At 40.9% G+C, this 19,866-nt stretch overlaps 1 protein-coding gene across 9 annotated transcripts in view; it reads right to left on the reverse strand.

Annotated features, from left to right (window-relative positions):
* TRDMT1 (tRNA aspartic acid methyltransferase 1) overlaps positions 1–19,866 on the reverse strand; it is a 61,199-nt gene that overhangs the window by 29,111 nt on the left and 12,222 nt on the right. For 4 of the 9 annotated variants that reach the window (XM_045007821.1, XM_045007825.1, XM_045007822.1 and 1 more), the window contains one exon: positions 1,939–2,048. In XM_045007821.1, the coding sequence (XP_044863756.1) occupies positions 1,939–1,994 (56 nt within the window). In that variant the 5' untranslated portion in view covers positions 1,995–2,048. Of the gene's footprint in view, positions 1–1,938; positions 2,049–9,689; positions 9,778–14,681; positions 14,860–15,046; positions 15,142–19,866 lie in introns of those variants that run through there. The other 5 variants (XM_045007819.1, XM_045007817.1, XM_045007824.1 and 2 more) reach the window with 5 other exon arrangements.

The following is a 19,866-nucleotide window of genomic DNA, read 5'->3' on the forward strand; positions in this document are numbered from 1 at the left end:
CTTCCTGACGCCAGCTATCACTTCATGCTGAGCCCCATTCCATTCAAGGTGGATTCTGGCTAAAGGCACACGGACAGTAAACTCATAGAGGACTACAACATTCACACTCTGATTTGGTAAATAATCTTCCTCTTTGACCAGATCTGCTTCAACAAGAGTGATGTTAGAAGCCATAATTTGCCCTAAACAGCTTTTACCATTGACTTTTACACTCTCTATGAATTTTCCATTACCACTCCCATACATAGCACTGGCACAATTTATGGGGCCACCCTCTACTGAACACACACAGTAACAGCATTGACATAAAAGGTGGCACTGTTGGGGTACATTTGGTTACTCCCAGACAACTGCTCAGAGTTATACAACATACCAACATTGTTACAAACTGGACTTTCAAGAGGATACAATTTCTGCTGTTCTTCCCTTGCTTTTTTTACTTGGAGCTGGAGTCTAGCAGTTTCTTGTTGCATCTGTCGAATTTTCTCCTCAGCTGCCAGCAGCTCTAGACGCCTCTTACGAGCTTTTTCCTCTCTCTCAGCAGCTTCTTTCTTTCTCTCAGCAGCCTCTTTCTCCATTCGAATTTCTGCCACTTCTTGCTCATATTCAAACCGCAGGCTGTCTCTCAAGGCTTGCAGTTTTCTTGCTTTTCCTGATGCTTTCTGTCTCATGGTCACTGATCTTTAACCAACCAAACTCTCAATCCCAAATTTAAAATTTGGATAGCGTGGGGTTCTGACCCAAAGCTTAATTGACCTGGTTCTGTGGATCCAAGCACGACTACGCCACTGTGACGAGGCGGTTCTGGCGGGACCCAACTGAGAGTGCCAATTCAGGACCAATTGCTCAAACAGGGCAGTCACAGCCCTAGGCTGGGGTTTTTCCATCTCTAAGGCAAACCAAACCAGCCAGACAAAGAGGACTTTGGTTTCACCCCACTGGCTAACCACAAGTCACACAAGCAATTCCCTTAGACACTCCAGTCTCCCAGTATCACCACCAGTTCCACTCGTCCTGGGGATGAATGGTTATGAAAACCAACACCCAAGTAAAAGAAAGAAGTTCTCTCAATTCCAAAGAATCAATCCCCAGAGCCAGGTCAATATACACATCAGATCTTACCCACAAATCACGCCGTTGCCAATCCTTTAGACTCTAAAATCTAAAGGTTTATTTACAAAGGAAAAAAGAGAGATGAGAGCTAGTATTGGTTAAATGGAATCAATTACATACAGTAATGGCAAAGTTCTTAGATCAGGCTTGCAGCAGTGATGGCATAAACTGCAGGTTTAAATCAAGTCTCTGGAACATCCCCCGCTGGGATGGGTCATTCAGTCCTTTGTGCAGAGCTTCAGGTTGTAGCAAAGTCCCTCCAGAGGTAAGAAGCAGGATTGAAGACAAGATGGAGATGAGGCATCAGCCTTATATATGCTTTTCCAGGTGCAAGAATCTCTTTGTCCTTACTGTGGAAAATTACAGCAAAATGGAGTCTGGAGTCACATGGGCCAGTCCCTGCATACTTTGCTGAGTCACAAGGCGTGTTTGCCTTCTCTCCATGGGTCAATTGTGTAGCTGATGGTCCTTAATGGGCCATCAAGCAGGCTAAGCAGAGCTAACACCAACTTGTCTGGGATATCACCCATAAGCACATCACCAACTTGAAATACAGACAGTATAGAGCCAATATACATAACTTTAACTAAAAATGATACATGCACACAGACAGCATAATCATAACCAGCAACCCATAACCTGGTCTTAGACACCTTATATGACCCCCTTTACCTAAGATTTGGTGCCACTACAGGACCTTGGTTGCAACCCATGTTCTATATGGTCCCAATTTATATCAATAACGTCACATTCCCTACTAAACGTGGGCAGTGAATACTCAACTGAGATGGCTAGAACACAAAGAGACATGTGTCCATTACTCACCTCAATTGTCTTTGCCCACAATGGTGTGCTGGGAAAGTTGTGTTTGTACACTTCATTAGCAACAGTGTTCACATCAACAGCAGCAACAACTTCTGCTGATATACAGCTTTCTGGAATTAAGAAAGGAATTTTCAAAACCATAGCTGTGCTTTAAAATACACGACATTGTCTCATTATGTTACCAGAGCTAATGCACACACAGTTTTAAAGGTAAAGGAAAAGAGAAGTAATGTGCTCAGAACAACTGTGCTGCCTCAGACTTTATACAAGATGTACAGCAATCACTTCATTTTATAGCCAAAGCTGCTTTTCTCCACCCACTGCACTCCAAAAAGTGATTTGTAATCACTGTAACACACACACACACACACACACACAGAGAAATTCCATCCACTCTCTTCTTGGTCATTATTGTAGCTACATTTTTTCTAGGTAAGAACACAGGAGACATAAGGATTTGCAGATCAACATGCTGCACCATGCAGCAATTCACAGAAATACTCTAGCTACTAATGACAGATCTTACACCCTGGAAACCAGGCTTGCCACTCTTGAAGCATATTGTTTGTCAGTTTGGGAAACCGGGTCAGTAAAGTTGTTCTTGAACTTGTGTCATCTATGTTCCTGCCCTGAAACATCCAGAAGGAGGATTTTTAAGATCACTGAAACACATTATTGTTTGTATTTCACCTTGGGCCCTGACCCTGCAAATGTATTGTATGAGTGCCAGGGTCCTCTGGCATGGAGCAGCTGGAAGGAGAAAGGCATTAGGCAGCTCTTAGTGTAACACCATCGTTTCTTAGATGAAAAGAGATATGATTGACTTCTTTATATATATTAATGAGAAAGCAGGAGACTGCAGTATAAATCTAATAATAATTATCCTAAAGGAAAAATGCAGAAAACAGACACAGAATAAACAATTAGTTTATAGAGCAACAGAATAAGCCAATTCGACAGAAACTCACATCACAAAAGATGCTGTTCAATCTACCACTGATCATAGCACATTGCTTATCCTCTACACCAGCGGTTCTCAGACTTTTGTACTGGTGACCCCTTTCACATAGCAAGCCTCTGAGTGCAACCCCCCCTTATACATTAAAAAACACGTTTTTATATATTTAACACCATTATAAATACTGGAGGCAAAGCGGGTTTCGGAGTAGAGGCTGATAGCTTGCGATCCCCCCATGTAATAGCCTCGTGACCCCCCTAAGGGGTCCCGACCCCCAGTTTGAGAACCCCTGCTCTACACTGAGCCATTTTACATACCATGCAAACACTTTCTACTGTAAACTAGATCTATTCTAACAAACAGCAGCAACTCCATGATCTGCTTGCCATGTTATTCCAACTTCAGCATTAACAATTTTAATGTTTTTGTAAGACGAGACAAGATAGACTCCTGTAATAACATCACTTTTCAAAATGACATGTTAATTGTCGACCTGAGTATATCATATGAACGATTGCTAATTATCTGCTGAGTGCTGTAAATGTTCATGATACTTTACAAAACAGAGTAAAATACTTTCCATGCCCAGCAATTTCGGAGCAGGAAAGCCAAGTACAGAACTCCAATAGTGACAACTAGAACACTGAAAAGTAAAGCCTTATCTACTATATCTGATTGCTAGAGCTTTCACGCCTCTGCCATCTTACTCAAATTTCTCTACTGTTCAGAAATATTTGAAAGGTCACAATATGAAACAATATATAGGAATTTTCATTCAGGAAACACTAGCATTTTCTGGTTTGCTCACTTAATTTAACCAATGACAAAGACAATCTAAGCCTCATGGGAAAAAGATGAATAGGTGAACTATGTGACCATCAATTAAAGGCCCATTTTATAGCATCTCTTATTGTCGCTCTTGACATTGTGAACTCACATTGTTACAGATGTATTACGCACAGGTATGCTCATAGCAGAGCACTGTGATGACTACATCTGGGACTATGGATCAGGTATGTTAACACTGACATCTACTGCGAAAAAAGTTAGTTTAGCAGATCAACTATCTAAATTTAGAAGTGTATTTAAAAATCCAATACCATGGCTTCCTACAGCACAACAGTAATGCCTAGGTAATGGATGCAGATTTCCAATACAGCAAAGGAGATTCCTTTTGAAGATATATTGTCTCTAATTAACAGGTGCCTGCCCTGTGGGTGCCCTGACAGGAATGAAAATTAACCATCTCAAATCATTATCCCATCAAACAAATAATAAAAGTGGGAGAAGCTGGAGGCTCTGATTGCCATTCTTAGGTCAGATATCCACCACCACTATTTCCATCCCCTTAATAAAATTTTTTTTTTTTAAATCAGGGACTTCAATCAAGGGCTTTGTAGGCCCTAAAGGCTGGCCCATGGTGGTCACCACACATACTAGAAGAGAGTAACCAATGATTTTTAGGAAAGCACTTGTGACACACTTTTAACCCAAACCATAAAGGCTAATTCTGGAGGGAAAGTTATAGAAACTTTGTTCTAATTCTCCTCATCCAATACCTATTTCTCCAACTCCACAATGCTGGGATCTTATAGGATCTCGTTTCAGTGCAAAGGACAGACTTCACTTTTCTCCTATTGAGCTGAAATAGCATTAAACTCAACAAAATTTACTAATAAGATTTTTGTTCTGTGTTCAGATTCCAACATTCGGAAGTGAGTAATGGAAAACATGGCTATTTTCATTTTTTAGATTATCTTTTTCAAGAGAACTGGGAAAAACAATGCACACGGTATGACTACAATAATTCTCCTGAGAGAATAGCATAGGCAGCGTGGTGCCATTGCCCATCAGAATCAAATTTGTTAGCATAGTAAGTTACGTTAGCCTACTTCCCACTATATCTATAGAGCCAAGTATAGAATTTTGTCTTTACAAAAACACTGTTACCAAGGTCAGGTTTTTCTCTGGGTTTGGAGAAACAGCAAGCATCTCTTATCAGTCTTAGGTTCTTCTACAGAGATACTTCAGCGTAGTTCTAAACACCTTACGAACAACGTCAAGTACTAATAGCTTTTCTTCTATGGCTCTGTTACACTAAATAAAAGAATATACAAGAGTTTCGGTTTACAAAACCTCTTGGCAGACTAAGAGCCCTGCTGCTTTATATGAATTGCAGACTCTGCATTATAGGAATAGTAATTAATCAATACATACTGGGCAAGAAACTTCATGGTGCAATCAAACTGAGGTCAGCACATGAACAATAGGAAGGGCAGGGTCACCTTTACATTCACATTTCCTGGGGCCCCATTCAATCCCTGGTGTAAATCAGAGGAGCTTCTGGGCTGCTTTGACTTACTTCCAGCTGTTCATGGCCCCAAGGAACTGTTCTGGCAGCTCAGAATTGCAAGGACACAGGATAACCGCAGCCACTATCCCTCTCTATCAAGAATGTCCCACAATGGGGTACCAGGGAAGAGTGTTGCACAAAGCCACTATGCCAGATCTGCGTTCCTTGGGAATTCCTCTGACACAAGTGGATTCGTCAGAAGGAGGCTTTTTGGTAGCTTTACACCACCAGAACTGAACAAATCAGCTGGAATGGACAAATTAATCTGGACCACTGTATCTACCAAAGGAAAATCTGTGTACTCAATATCTCACAATAAAAAATAAAATAAAATCACCTTTTGAGAGATTTTATTAAAATCATTTTAATATTTAATCTGGATGCTAAATTTTTATGTGAATAACTCAATGGCCACCACATTTCTGTATAACTGTCTTTTTCCATCATTCAGGGCTTTTTTCTGAAACCAAAAGAACAGACTTGCGCTTTATTTTTAATTATACATTTTATTTAATTATCCAGCAACGACCACAAAATCTATTTACCTGTCTAGAAACATGCAATATTTCCTAATTGTTTATGCAATATTTAAGCATTTCTCACTAGGTTACAACCAGTTAACTGAACTCCCAAGAAAAAACACAGCACTGCACTAATAAAGAAATATGCATTGCCCTCAAGATGTCTCTTAAAAGACAGTTTTCAAGGGCTGGCAAAGTAATTCAACTGAAGCTTTGTAGAAAACAACTTAATGTTAGGAAGGCTAGGAATAAAGCATACATTTTTAACAGTAAGGGTAATTAACCACTGAACAACATGGTTAATTTTCCATCATTTGAAGTCTTCAGATTCAGACTAGATAGCTTTCCAAAAGATATGCTATACCTCAAACTGCAGTTATGGGTTTATGCAGAAATTACTATGTGAGGTCATATAGTCTGTGTTATCATAACATCATAGAAGACTAGGGTTTGACGAGACCTCAGGAGGTCATCTAGTCCAATCGCCTGCTCAAAGCAGGTCCAACCCCAACTAAATCACCCCAGCCAGGGCTTTGTCAAGGTGGGCCTTAAAAACCTCTAAGGATGGAGATTCCACCACCTCCCTAGGTAACCCATTCCAATGCTTCACCACCCTCCTACTGAAAAAGTTTTTCCTAATATCCAATCTAGACCTCCCCCACTGCAACTTGAGACCATTGCTCCTTGGTCTGTCATCTGCCACCACTGAGAACAGCCTAGCTCCATCCTCTGGGAACGCCCTTTTAGGTAGTTGAAAGCTGCTATCAAATCCCCCCTCACTCTTCTTTTCTGTAGACTAAATAAGCCCAGTTCCTTCAGTCTCGCCTCGTAAGTCATATGCCCCAGCCTCCTAATCATTTTCGTTGCCCTCCGTTGGACTCTCTCCAATTTGTTCACATCCTTTCTGTAGTGGGGGGCCCAAAACTGGACGCAATATTCCCGATGTGGCCTCACCAGTGCCGAATAGAGGGTAATAATCACTTCCCTCAATCTGCTGGCAATGCTCTTACTAATGCAGCCCAATATGCCTTTAGCCTTCTTGGCAACAAGGGCACACTATTGACTCATATCCAGCTTCTCATCCACTGTAATCCCCAGGTCCTTTTCTGCAGAACTGCCACTTAGCCAGTCAGTCCCCAGCCTGTAGCAGTGCATGGAATTCTTCCATCCTAAGTGCAGGACTCTGCACTTGTCCTTGTTGAACCTCATCAGATTTCATTTGGTCCAATCCTCCAATTTGTCTAGGTCACTCTGGACCCTATCCCTACCTTCCAGCATATTTACCTCTCCCCCCAGTTTAGTGTCATCGGCGAACTTGCTGAGGGTGCAATCCATCCCATCATCCAGATCATTAAAGTAGATGTTGAACAAAACCGGCCCCAGGACCGATTCCGCTTGATACTGGCTCCCAGTTATGCAGGAGGTCAGAGGAGAACCTAAATCTGGCCTTAAAATCCAAATTATAGAGCACTCTTGTCCACTTACTGCTATGAAGGGAGGGGGAGGTAGTGACCTAAACATGCAGAAATTCAAACAGATGGAAGTTTTAGATTTGGAAAAGGCAACCCACCATTTATAGATCTCCGTAAAAGCTTAAAAATAAATTTCAGCTGCTACCAAATATGTCCTTTTACACTTGACAAACCGATTCCCCTGCCATGTGTTTCTAACAGACCTTAAAATTAGCATAGATCTGTTTATATTTATTGCTGCACTCCTGCACCAGAATCATCAATGTCAGCACAGCACATGGAATATATAGCATACTGCCAAGGGCAAAGTCTGGCAGATTTGAAAACAAAGGGAATTCAGAACCAAACTATTTACTGTAGAAGATTATGAAAACAGATGTAAGAAAGAAAGGTCACATTTTATGCCAGTTCAGTTTCCCTTTAGAATAAACATTAAAGATTTCATTTCTGGTCTATTATTGACTTCTAGGTATAGATATTAGCCTGGACCATCAGTCAACACGATGCTTGCTTCCTGCAAGATAATCAGTTTCTTCCTTCCCATCACCACACACTCAGTACCTATGCCTGCACAATAGAACCACCGAATGTTGATTTTTATAATTTTTAACCAGCACTATTCTTCTGTGAAAAAAAGCAATATTTTAGAAATTGAGGAAGACTCTGCCCAGATTGACAATATGGTTTAATTTTGGGTTTTACTGGACTATATTTCTGCCTGCCAATTTTTCTTTTATTTAAATATAACTGTTCTCAGTGATATAACACAGATCATTTATATTTTACAGGAGTGAACAGCAATCAGATGTTTGATGCTGAAGTTTACTTTCTAGAATGTTTTTGGCCAGGACCCTTTACAATTATTGAGATAGTCAGATAAAATGGTACCCATAAAAAAAAACAGAAATGAAAGAGTGCACATAGATTTAAATCCTTCCTTTATGAAACTTAATTACTGGGAAGAAAAAATACAACTGAACTTGTAACCCAGAAGTGGTACCTTTTAAAGTTCTTCTCTCATATTTCATGCAAACACAAATTTTAAACATGGGTGATCCAGCTAACTAGAAGTTTGCATGGAACAGACTTAGAGTTAATTGTATATGGGAAAGCTGCCTAAATTAATAAGCCATGAAAAGTTTGTTTGATTTTGTTGGGTTTTTTGTTTGGTTGGTTTTGATTTTTGCTTGTTTGCTGGGAGAAGGGTTGCTATGGAAGAGGACTAGAAGGAAAGATGACTTTTCTAAAAACAAAACATTATAATTTTCATTGCAGATATTCTGTGGTTAAACAAATATATATGGCAGTTTTTGATGTCTGACAGCTAACGGTCAAAGTCTCCTATTTCTTAACAGTGGAGAGTGTGGCCTGGAGCAGCAATCACATTACCTTCTAATGGGAATAAATAGGATTAAATTCTGCTTTCAGATACCCCAAGGTAAGGGCCCAATCCTGAAAGCCTCAACCGTGTGTGCAATCCCCTTAACTTTAGCAGAACTATTCACACACATAAAGGTCTGCAGAACAGGGCCTAAATGAGGGACTACTCCATTGGCTTCAACAGACTAATTGGACATGTCTGAGAGCAGAGACTCCTGCATTCTAATCCTTGCTCTGTCACTGACTCCCTTTTGTGACCTTAGTTAAAGCACTTATCAAAATTATGCTGTTTGCATTTCTGATGATACTAAACATTAAAAATCTCCTTACAAAGTTTTAAAAGCTCTAAAACAACATACTACAAACTTCACTGTGTATACTGAAGTATCTGTATGTACAGTATAAGCAAAAAGCTGCAGATTTTTTCTCCACGAGCTTCAGGACTGATGCCTAAATTTGGTAATAAAGGATTGAACCCAACTCTCATGTCTCCATTGACAACAATATACTAATGCTCTCTGTGTACTACTGACGTGAAATATTGAGGAACAAGCCTGGTCTGTATAAATAACTCACCACGACACCACATGTGTCTCCTGCTATGGTTATCTCAGAAACCACTATATAGAAGCACTGTTGCTAAATGTTGATTTTTTTAGGGCTTTATTTGGTATGCCATTATCTTGCAAACTCTTACACATGCACTTCAAGATGAGTGAGTAATTATACTGAAGTTTAAAACATGTGTAAGATGTTTGCCAGATCAGAGACTAAAAAGATGCCAGGGAGTGTGAGGGAAGGTAACCTTAGCTTGATTATGGAAAATATCTACTCACCAATTATAAGCAGTAATCATTTTACAGGGTAGGGAACCAACACTGATACTCATCTTTGCAGCATTGTAGAAATCCTTTTGCAGAACTAGTCTCTCTTGCGGCAGACTGTCACTAAGGTTTTATATACAATCTGTTCTTTTTAAAATAACCAACAGCTTCTTTTCCTCTCATTTTTCTTGGACATACACATTTACTGGAATCATTACTAAAAGATGCCAATGAGCAACTTACTCTTGATTTCTCATGAATCCTGCTGACCACCACAGCACTGATGAATGACGGATCTCTTTTCATCCCAAACATTTGGAGGAAACTCCCATACTGCCCCACTACCAGATGGTGCTGAGAATTCTATTGTCTCCTGTCACATGACAGCAGAAGAATTCCATTACAGAAATTTATGCCATGGTGCCACTCTGTTTATAGCTGCATATGCACAAGTTTGAAGCACACATGAATTCTTGCTATTATACATGAAAAAGTAATTGCAAGGAATTTTTACTTTCTTCATCTAATCTCCACATGAAAGCAAACATTTGAGTCCCACTTTGCCTTTACTTTGTGCCTTTATAAGGATAAACATCATGAGTAAACTAAATCCAAATGGCTAGAAGACACATTAAAAATGTGGATAAAGCAATGGAACCCCTTTTATTCATGCTGTGCAGTTATTAGTCATAACAGGACTCAAAACAAGACATATCTGAAAGTGTAAAATTTGAGGATTTTAAAGAGACATATTAATAGGGCACCAAGGGGCAGTTTGTACTTATCACACACTTCCCATAAAGAAAAATGGTCGGATCTGAAAAAAGTAATGTCAGCTGTGATGCAAATGGTATTGTATCCATTTGATATGCAAATTTCAATTGGTACTTAACCCTTCAACACTATCCAGGGTCATTCAAACAAATAAGAATTCAAGCCTCCCACTAAAGACATGAATCGCTTCATCTGCTCTGGATGGTACCTCTACAAAGAATCCTAGCCATACTATTTGTATTTATTGTAATTTCTTCATTTGAAAGTAAACCCAAAAGAACAGAAATGTAAATTACTATCAACACTGATACTGCTGCAATTGTTCAGAAACTCCATCTGTAATTCTAAGCTGTAACTGAAAGTTTTGGAAATAAACGGAACATTTCTGGGACCAACAGCAGTGATTTAGATCCCTCCCTCTCTCACAAAAAAAAAAAAATTAAAAAAAAACAAAAACCCACCACATGTCCTAGATGCAATGGTGATGATTTGGTCACACTCCCAACATTCTCAAGCACAAGCAGTATGCAGTGTGGTGTTATACAATCATCATACTTTTTGCACACCTATTTGCAATACTCTCATATTTCTCCGAGGTTACATCTCAGAAAGGCTCATCTCTCATAGCTAATTTGTTGCTTTTATGCTGTGGTATTACATTTCAATTGGACCATTGGCATCTGTAGGACCCCCTGAGATTCTTCAACAACTTTTAACACATTGGTATTGGTATCTGTTAATCACTGGAGGATGTTACTGGGTGTTCACAGAGTGTCTATTATTATGTTAACAACAGAACCAGATAACATCTGGGGATGATTTTTCCCATACATATAGATACCAATATGTGACAAGTGGATAATGGTGTGGATTCAGTCTATTTTTCATGGAATCTTATGGAAAGCAAGATAAAACATTCAGATTTTCTTTTAGAATTAAGACTATGTTAGACAGGAATACAAGAAACGAAGTATCTGTCTCTTTTTCTTTCAGTTAAGATTCCAGAATCTCTAGAACTCTCAACAAAAATACCTGTGGCCCATACTCTCTTCCAAAGACACCTTTAAAGAATGAGAGAGGTGTTTGGTCCCTAAGACAGTTAAGGCTTGGTTGTCTCTTTAAATATTCCTACTTGTTTTGCATGTTTACATATTTTATTGTCTTGCCTTATAGTTACTGTAACACTTATACACACAAAAATATTAAAATAAAACAATAACCTACTTTTTGTGTGTGTTGGGCAAGATATTTTAAATACTTTGTGTTTCTCTTGCATTTTATTCTGCTGGCAAGCTCCTCTAGTTGTGTTCTAAATCCTTATTGAAAGCTTTCAATTTGCACTACAGTTAACTGTATCTATAAACCACAAACCACGTCCAAAAAGCTCTTGTTTAAAACTATGTTCCTTCGTTTTCCACCTCCTACTGTTTTGGGAACTTTAATAGGCAGGCACCTGGCAAAAGATGAGATGAAGCTGCCTGACTTTCCAAATAACTTAACAAAGAAATGAAGAAAACAGACGTTACTGGCATAGAAAAAAATGAATCCCTTTATGCCCAAGATAAGCAGTTATTCATAATAACCAAAGAAAATGGAACTGAAGATAAGGGGGAGGGTCAGTCAAAAGGAAGATCTCTTAGTTTGGCATAGGAGAGAGAAGGGACAGCAAGTCTAAGGGCAGTCTACACTAACACGCTACATTGGTGCAGCTGTGCCACTTAGTGCATCTGGTGAAAACGTGCTATGCCAATCAGAAAGCACTCTCCCTTCAGCATAATTACTCCACCTCTGCAAGAGGCAGAAGCTATGTTGACGGGAGAGTGTCTCTCACTGACATAGCACAATGTGAACAGTGCTTAAGCTGATTAAATTGCATCACTCGGGGGGGAAGGTGTCTTTTTCACACCCTGAGCGAGGTAAGTTACATCGACTTAAGCAGCAGTGTAGGATATCACCTTATTAGTCTGCAGAGCACCTACGTTGGTGTGCCTAATACAGGTTTTAAATGTTTTTATAAACCACTTGAAGAGACCTTGGTAATACCTGGCCAGAGTATTTAAGTTGTTCCCCCTTATTAGACCTTTAGTAATTAAAATGCTGGTTGGAAGAAAAAGGGGGGTGTCTAGGAAATGTATTTAATTACAATACTTTCCTTCAAGCCAACTAGTGTTCTCCCTGAAATTCTTGTTCATAAATTCAGGTTTCAGCATAATCCAACTGAATTTATGATTTGGCAAGAATCGTTCCAATATTAACTAAAAACATTACAAATACTTCAGCCCTAATAAAGGCTAAAAATTAGGCTGTCAATTGATCACAGTTAACTCACGCAATTAACTCAAAAAAATTAATTGTGATTAATCGCAGTTTTAATTGCACTGTTAAATAGATGACCAACTGAAATTTATTAAATATTTTGGATGTCTTTCTACATTTTCATATATATTGTATTCTGTGTTGTAATTGAAATCAAAGCACATATTATTTTTGATAATATTTGCCCTGTAAAAATGATAAAAGAAACAGTATTTTTCAATTCACCTCATACAAGTACCATAATGCAATCTCTTGATCATGAAAGTGCAACTTACAAATGTAGATTTTTGTTGTTGTTACATAACTGCACTCAAAAACAAAACAATGTAAAACTTTAGAGCCCGCAAGTCCACTCTGTCCTACTTCTTATTCAGCCAGTTGCTAAGACAGTGGTTCTCAAACTTTTGTACTGGTGACCCCTTTCACATAGCAACCCTCTGCATGTGACTCCCCCTTATAAATTAAAAACACTCCTATATATATATATATTTTTTTTTACATATTAACTCAATTATAAATGCTGGAGGCAAAGCAGGGTTTGGGGTGGAGGCTGACAGCTCGTGACCCCCCATGTAATAACCTTGTGACCTACTGAGGGGCCCTGACCCCCAGTTTGATAACCCTTGTGCTAAGACAAACAAGGTGGTTTACATTTACAGGAGATAATGCTGCCCTCTTTTTATTTACAATGTCACCAGAAAGTGAGACCAGGCATTTTCATGGCACTTATGTAGCCAGCATTGCAAGGTATCTATGTGTCAGATATGCTAAACATTCGTATGCCCTTTCATGCTTCAGCCACCATTCCAGAGGACGTTTCCATGTTGATGATGCTCGTTAAAAAAAGAATGTGTTAACTGAATTTGTAACTGAACTCCATTGGGGAGTCCCTTGCTCTGTTTTAACCGCATTCTGCCACGTATTTCATATTCTAGCAGTCTCGAATGATGACTCAGCACATGTTCATTTTAAGAACACTTTCACTGCAGATTTGACAAAACGTAATGAAGGTACCAATGTGAGATTTCTAAAGATCGCTACAGCACTCCACCGAAGGTTTAAGAGTCTGAAGTGCCTTCCAAAATCTGAGAGGGACAAGGTGTGGAGCATGCTTTCAGAAATCTTAAAAGAGCATCACTCCAGTGCATGAACTACATAACCCGAACCATCAAAAAAGAAAATCAACCTTCTGCTGGTGGCAGCTGACTCAGATAATGAAAATGAACACACGTCGGTCCACAGTGCTTTGGACTGTTATCAAGCAGAATCCATCATCAGTATGGACACATGTCCTCTGGAATGGTGGTTGAAGCATGAAGGGACATATAAATCTTCAGCGCATCTGGAACTAAATAACTTGCAACACCAGCTACAACAGTGCCATGAGAACGCCTGTTCTCACTTTCAGGTGACATTGTAAACAAGAAGCAGGCAGCATTATCTCCTGTAAATGTAAACAAACTTGTTTGTCTGAGCGACTGGCTGAACAAGAAGTAGGACTGAGTGGACTTACAGGATCTAAACTTTTACAATTTTATTTTTGAATGCACTTATTTTTTGTATAATTTTGTATAATTTGTGTAATTTTGTATAATTTTACATTTATAAGTTCAATTTTCATGATAAAGAGATTGCACTATACTACTTGTACGAGGTAAACTGAAAAATATTATCTTTCATTTTTTTACAGTGCAAACATTTGTAATAAAAAAAATAAAGTGAGCACTATATACTTTATATTCTGTGTTGTAATTGAAATAAATATATTTGAAAATGTAGAAAACATCCAAAAATATTTAAATAAATGTTATTCTATTAATTTTTTTAAATCACACAATTAATTTTTTGAATTGTTTGACAGCTCTACTAAAAATAGTTCTTTTATAACTATACACCACAACACAGGCCATCCAAAACCAAAACCCAGTGGGTTTTTTTCAATTAAGTGAAAGTAAATATGCACACAGGTAAAAACCCAACAGGTCTCACTCATGCATGTTAAATACACTCTTAATTTAGGATTAGTTTTAGGGCATCCTTGCAGAATTCTACTTGTCTGCAGCCCTGGAGTACGAATTTTTGCTCTGATGGTTTTTTTTGACCAGACAAGTAATATCTATCCCATATTAACAGTAATGAACCTACCACCCACTGTGGCAGCAGGCAGACGAGCAGATCTGGGCTTCGGCCGGACAGTCTGCAGAGCAATTTCCCCACCCTGTTCCCCCAAGTTCACAGAGCTGTTTTCCGCAAGCACAGCTCCGCAGACAAGCAGCTCACATGCTCCTGACAGCTGCTGTCGGCCCCCCACGCTACCAGAGCTGGGCTCCTGCGCACCTCGGCCTGCGCACCGCGCACCGCCCAACCTGCCCAGGTGCCTGCGCCAGCGCACGGCGGGCACCGCCCGCCCAGGCCCGCCAGCGCTGCGCCTGGGGCGGCACAGGCCAGGCCGCGCCGAGCGGGAGAGGGAATCCCGGCGGGCGGGGGAAGGCCGCGAGCCGGGCCGGTACCTGTCAGCGCCTGGTGCATCCCCCCGATGCCGCTGTACAGCTCCAGCACGCGCACCGGCCCCATCCTCCCGCCCCACGCGCAGCACCTGGCTCTCACTGAGCATGCGCGGTTGCTCTGCGCATGCTCAGTAACATCAGCTGAAGCCAGTGCTCGGCCCCTCTCTCCCTCTGCCCTCACTTGCCCCCCAGACTCTGCTCCCTGCGGGAAGCGGGGGAGGGGCAGAGTCGGCGCCGGGTCACTCCGCTCGCAGGGTGACAGGGGTGGGAGCGGGGCCAGGGCGCGAGCGGCGACAGGAGCAGAGGCGCTGCCAGGCGGGCAAGCTGGCTCGGGGGGAGCGAGACCAGGAGCTGGGGCGAGCCATGGGCGGTGGCTGGCAGCCTGGCTGCATGTGTTCCTGGCTGGCTGGTCCAGGCCAGCCCCCTCTCCCCACGGCCCAGTGCTGCCCAGTTCCTGGGCTCCAGATCCTCGCGAACTTCTGAGGCTCTGGACTCTAGGAGACTGGATTCTGTGTAATGTGTGTGTGACTTACTCATCCCACCCACCCCCAATGCAAAATGTTCACACGTGTTTTTACTATTTGACTGTTTCATCCATGTTTTTAACCTTTCAAAGAATCCCTTTCCAGTGTTCCCAGCTGTAACCTGTCTGGATGCAGCTTTATAACATTGCACAAAATTGTCTTCTCATCCGATTTCCTGAACTGAACTTCCGTTTCTGTGATCCGCTATAACTGTAGCTTCCTTCCTTTCAGTTATTTATTTTTATTTTATTAAATGTTATTTTTATCTTGCATAGTTTTTAGCACTCTGTCATTTATCTTGGTTAGTATTGTGCATATTCATGTCATTGTGCTATTTAATTTATGTTTTTACTAGCAAGCAAACATTTACAATACTAATTGAGGCTAGTAGTTTAAGCAATAACAGCTCAGTGTTTTGAAGTAATAGCACTTCATTTTTGTAATTCAAAATTTTTATTTCTACAGTTTTAATTTTTTCCTCTTGTACCACAAGTTTACTCTTTTTTTAAGATTCCTTTGATCCTCCAGTGCAGATTGCCTTTCTCAACTGTTATTTTGGCCTATGTTTTTTCATGTAATCTCTTGTGCATAGAACTTACTTCCCAAATATTCGCTAAGGGCACTGAATTATCTTATATGAAATCCCTCACTTTTTGCCCCTCACTTTTATAGTCCAGTCACCCTTTGAAGTGGATTCTTCTGAGGATTACTCCTCAAAGCAAAGTTTATGCAAAAAGTAAAGAAGGTGGCATGGAGCGTAGTGGTGGTGGTGGCTCCATGCTCTTTCTTCTCCCCTATGTATGCTGAAATGCATATTTGCCTTGTCTCCTGCCATTTCCTTCTCTTGTTGTCTCAAGGATGCTGTTTACTATTTATATGTAAATTGAGGTAAATACACATTCCTTTGTTTATGATAGGCCTGTTAAACAAATTTGGCTCAAGCAGGGGCTATGTGGGTTTGAACACATGCTAATGACTGCATACAGGGGGATTTCATAACTTTACAAATAATGCTGCTATGTACATTTCACCATGATATAATCGACCAGCAACTTACTAGTTTGCAGATGATACCTCACAAGGCATATTTTTTACAAAGATTATTACAATAGTGTGTATACTGGGGTGCTTTCAGCCATAATGTGTATATATTAATTTTAATAAATCAGTTAGGTGTACTTTATCACATGTCCACTACATGGAACGTTCTTGTCTCCGGCTGACTGGCCCCTTCAAAGGGAGATGGGCCCAGCACCTGCTGTGACTAATCAGCTGCCTCTATGCTGAGTTCTTTTATTAAAAATCTTCATACATCTTCATACTCTTTACATCATCACAGCATCAGGCAAAACACACATATTAAGTCATTTAGAACAGGGCCAAACCATCTTACGTTATCCATAGTCACTTTAGCTACCTCCTGGGCCTCCATTTCCTTTGCCCAGCTGAATGGAGAAACCTATTGCTCAAAGTTAGATGAGAAGAGGGAGCATAAGGAAGGACAGAGGCTACAAGGGAAGGAAGGGCTATCTGAGCCAGGTCAAAGTCCTGTGAGACAGATGCCATCTCACCTACACTGGCCTACTATCAGCAGGCATGAGACAGAGAGAGAGCCATTCCTCCCCTCGCTCCTCACCTCTCCTATGAAAGGATATGAGTCTTTAAGAACCTTGCCCTCAAATGGAACAGCCACCTCAGAGGCTGCCAACCTTTTTCCCTTCTCCCTTATCCTTTGCCAACTGTGGTATCCCCTGAGACCTCTCCACTCCTATTCTAAAGTCACCCTTATGCCCTAAGGGTAGCTTCCTCTCTCTGCTGTTGTGGATACTGCAGTTGTGATGTTCTCTGCATCTTCCTGCACCTAACCTCTAACACCTTTGTCCATGTGCTACTATTGCCCATCTCTGGAAAGGGAGCATCTTCCGCATGTTCTTTCCCAATTCCTCTAAGAGCAACAGGGGATTGTGCTATCACTGTTCCCCTGTCCCTCATTCTCAGATACCACATCTTGCCATCCCCACCTCTCCATTACCCCTCTACCAGCACCCTACCTACCTACATGTGCTCTCTTGGCATATGCCTCCTGTAGACACAGGCCTGCTAAGTGACCAAATTGCCCACAAGGGCAGCATTGTACCAGAAGGCAGGACACAGAAGTCCCACACATGATAGGTATAGGGCTGTCCAACATAACTAACTTCCGCTATCATGAAACAGCTGAGCAACTGCAAAATCTGATGGTTGTACACGGATCTTGACAAGAGCACCATGAGCATGCATTCCCACATCCAAATCCCAAGTCAACTCAGGATTTTCTCACCTTAGCCAACACAGCCGCCTATCTGCTTAGCCAATCCACAATCAGCTCATTGGGTACTAGATTACTGAGGAACGTGATGATAACCTTCTTAATATCCAGTACCCCTTACCTTGCATACTTGCATATGCCTTCCAGAAGGTTTCCATTAACTCAGTTGACCAAAAGCACAAATCAGTTTCCTTGGACCCAGGTAGCTGGTACAAGATCCACTGGAAAGAACTGCATATCCCTCAGTATCTCTCTATAAAGTGCTCACCTCTCTATAAAGTGGAATGACCCATAGCTATGTACCATAACCATATCACATGTTTCTCTACTTTTTTCCACTTTACTCCCCGCATTTTCCCTTAACCCCTGTGACCCTAAGAGCCCCTTTATGCCAACTGGCAAAGAGTGCTCCCAACACACTGTTGTCAGAATATTTAGCCAAACAGTGTCTTGTAAGATATCATAAAAACTGGTGACATGCTGGTCATTAATATAATAGTGTGATGTTTGTACAATTAGTACTCCCTACCCACAGCGGTTTGTGAAACCCTGATGGGAGGTACATGAGAAAAGATGCTACAGCCTCTGTGGAGCCAGGAAGAGGGGAGGTAGAGATGGGGCCATCAAAGCAGGTGACATGCTGGTCCATCTTGGGAGGGTGAGGGGACGGAGGCAATCCAGGCCAGTGACATTGTGGCATTATTGATCCTTAGGATTTCATGTTTGCAGAAGTGAATTTACTGGGAAGTGATGTTTCTAAAAAGGTCAGTTTTGATCATAGACCACTGGCAGAGCAGGAAGGAAGGAAGTCACTGATAAAACTGTTCTAATTTTTTTCTAGTACAATTAAACTACCTTTGCCAAACACTAGAAATGAAGAGATGATTCAAAGATATTCAGTTACCACTCAGAAGAACAAGTTTTCAGCACAGACTTTCAAACTGTACTGTGCATACACTAAAGTTCTTGATCCTGCAAACACATATGCACGATAGTTCAACAGGACTACTCAACTTGTGTGAGTATAGTCACTCACAGGCATATATGTTTGCAAGACTGGGCCCCAAGAAAGTTTCAGGGAACACACATACATACATAAATCCTATTTTCAAACAAATCTTTCTAATATTTCCATATTTCAGTCATGAGTTCTTGGAGCAAATTCATCTTTGTTGCATTTCTGTTGACATTGGTGAAATTATATTAGCGATCAGGTTAGCCCCTTATGTTTATATTCTAGCAATACTGCACAGAGCTGGACATAGCGCACAGTGCAGGCTGTCAAGAGCTCACTCATCCAAAACCACTCAGACATCAAGCAGGTTAAGGCTGCATGGACATAGCAGAGATACATTCTGCTCCCTCCCCTCCTTTTCTGCCCACCCCCGACCCCAGATAGCGTGACCAGATGTCCCAGTTTTATAGGGACAGCCCCGATACATGGGACTTTGTCTTATATAGGTGCCTATTGCCCCCTACCCCGTCCCGATTTTTTACCCTTGCTATCTGATCACCCTTAACCCCAGAAGATCCTCTCCTTTCCCTCACACCAGGATAAGAGTCTGGCATAGGAGATGACAGCTCTACCACTGCCAGATTATGCCTGTTGAGAAATCTCCACTGCTCTTTTCTTGCTACTTCAAGGCCACTCTACACTAAGTGGACTGGAGAATCTGGCCCATAATATTTATATGCTATAGCAATAAAAAACAAGCAGCAGGAACTCATGAGCCAAAGAGAGATATTACTGGTCTCCTGTGGAAATGAATGGAAAACACCAAAAGTTCCCCAAGCACTCATGTCTGAGTAACTTCTTAGTAATCAGTTCTGTAGTTCACAGCACTGGAACTAGCCTTAGAGGTTTTAGCTACTTATAGTAGAAAAAAGGAGCAAATGCAAGTGAGGAATCTGGAAACAATTCTTCTTTATGGGTCTTTCCAGATGGGCCGTTTATGGCCTTGGTGTCAATGAAAGTCTTTGCTCTGATTTCA

The sequence above is a fragment of the Mauremys mutica genome, chromosome 2, assembly GCF_020497125.1.
Source record: "Mauremys mutica isolate MM-2020 ecotype Southern chromosome 2, ASM2049712v1, whole genome shotgun sequence".
Lineage (NCBI taxonomy): Eukaryota > Metazoa > Chordata > Testudines > Geoemydidae > Mauremys > Mauremys mutica.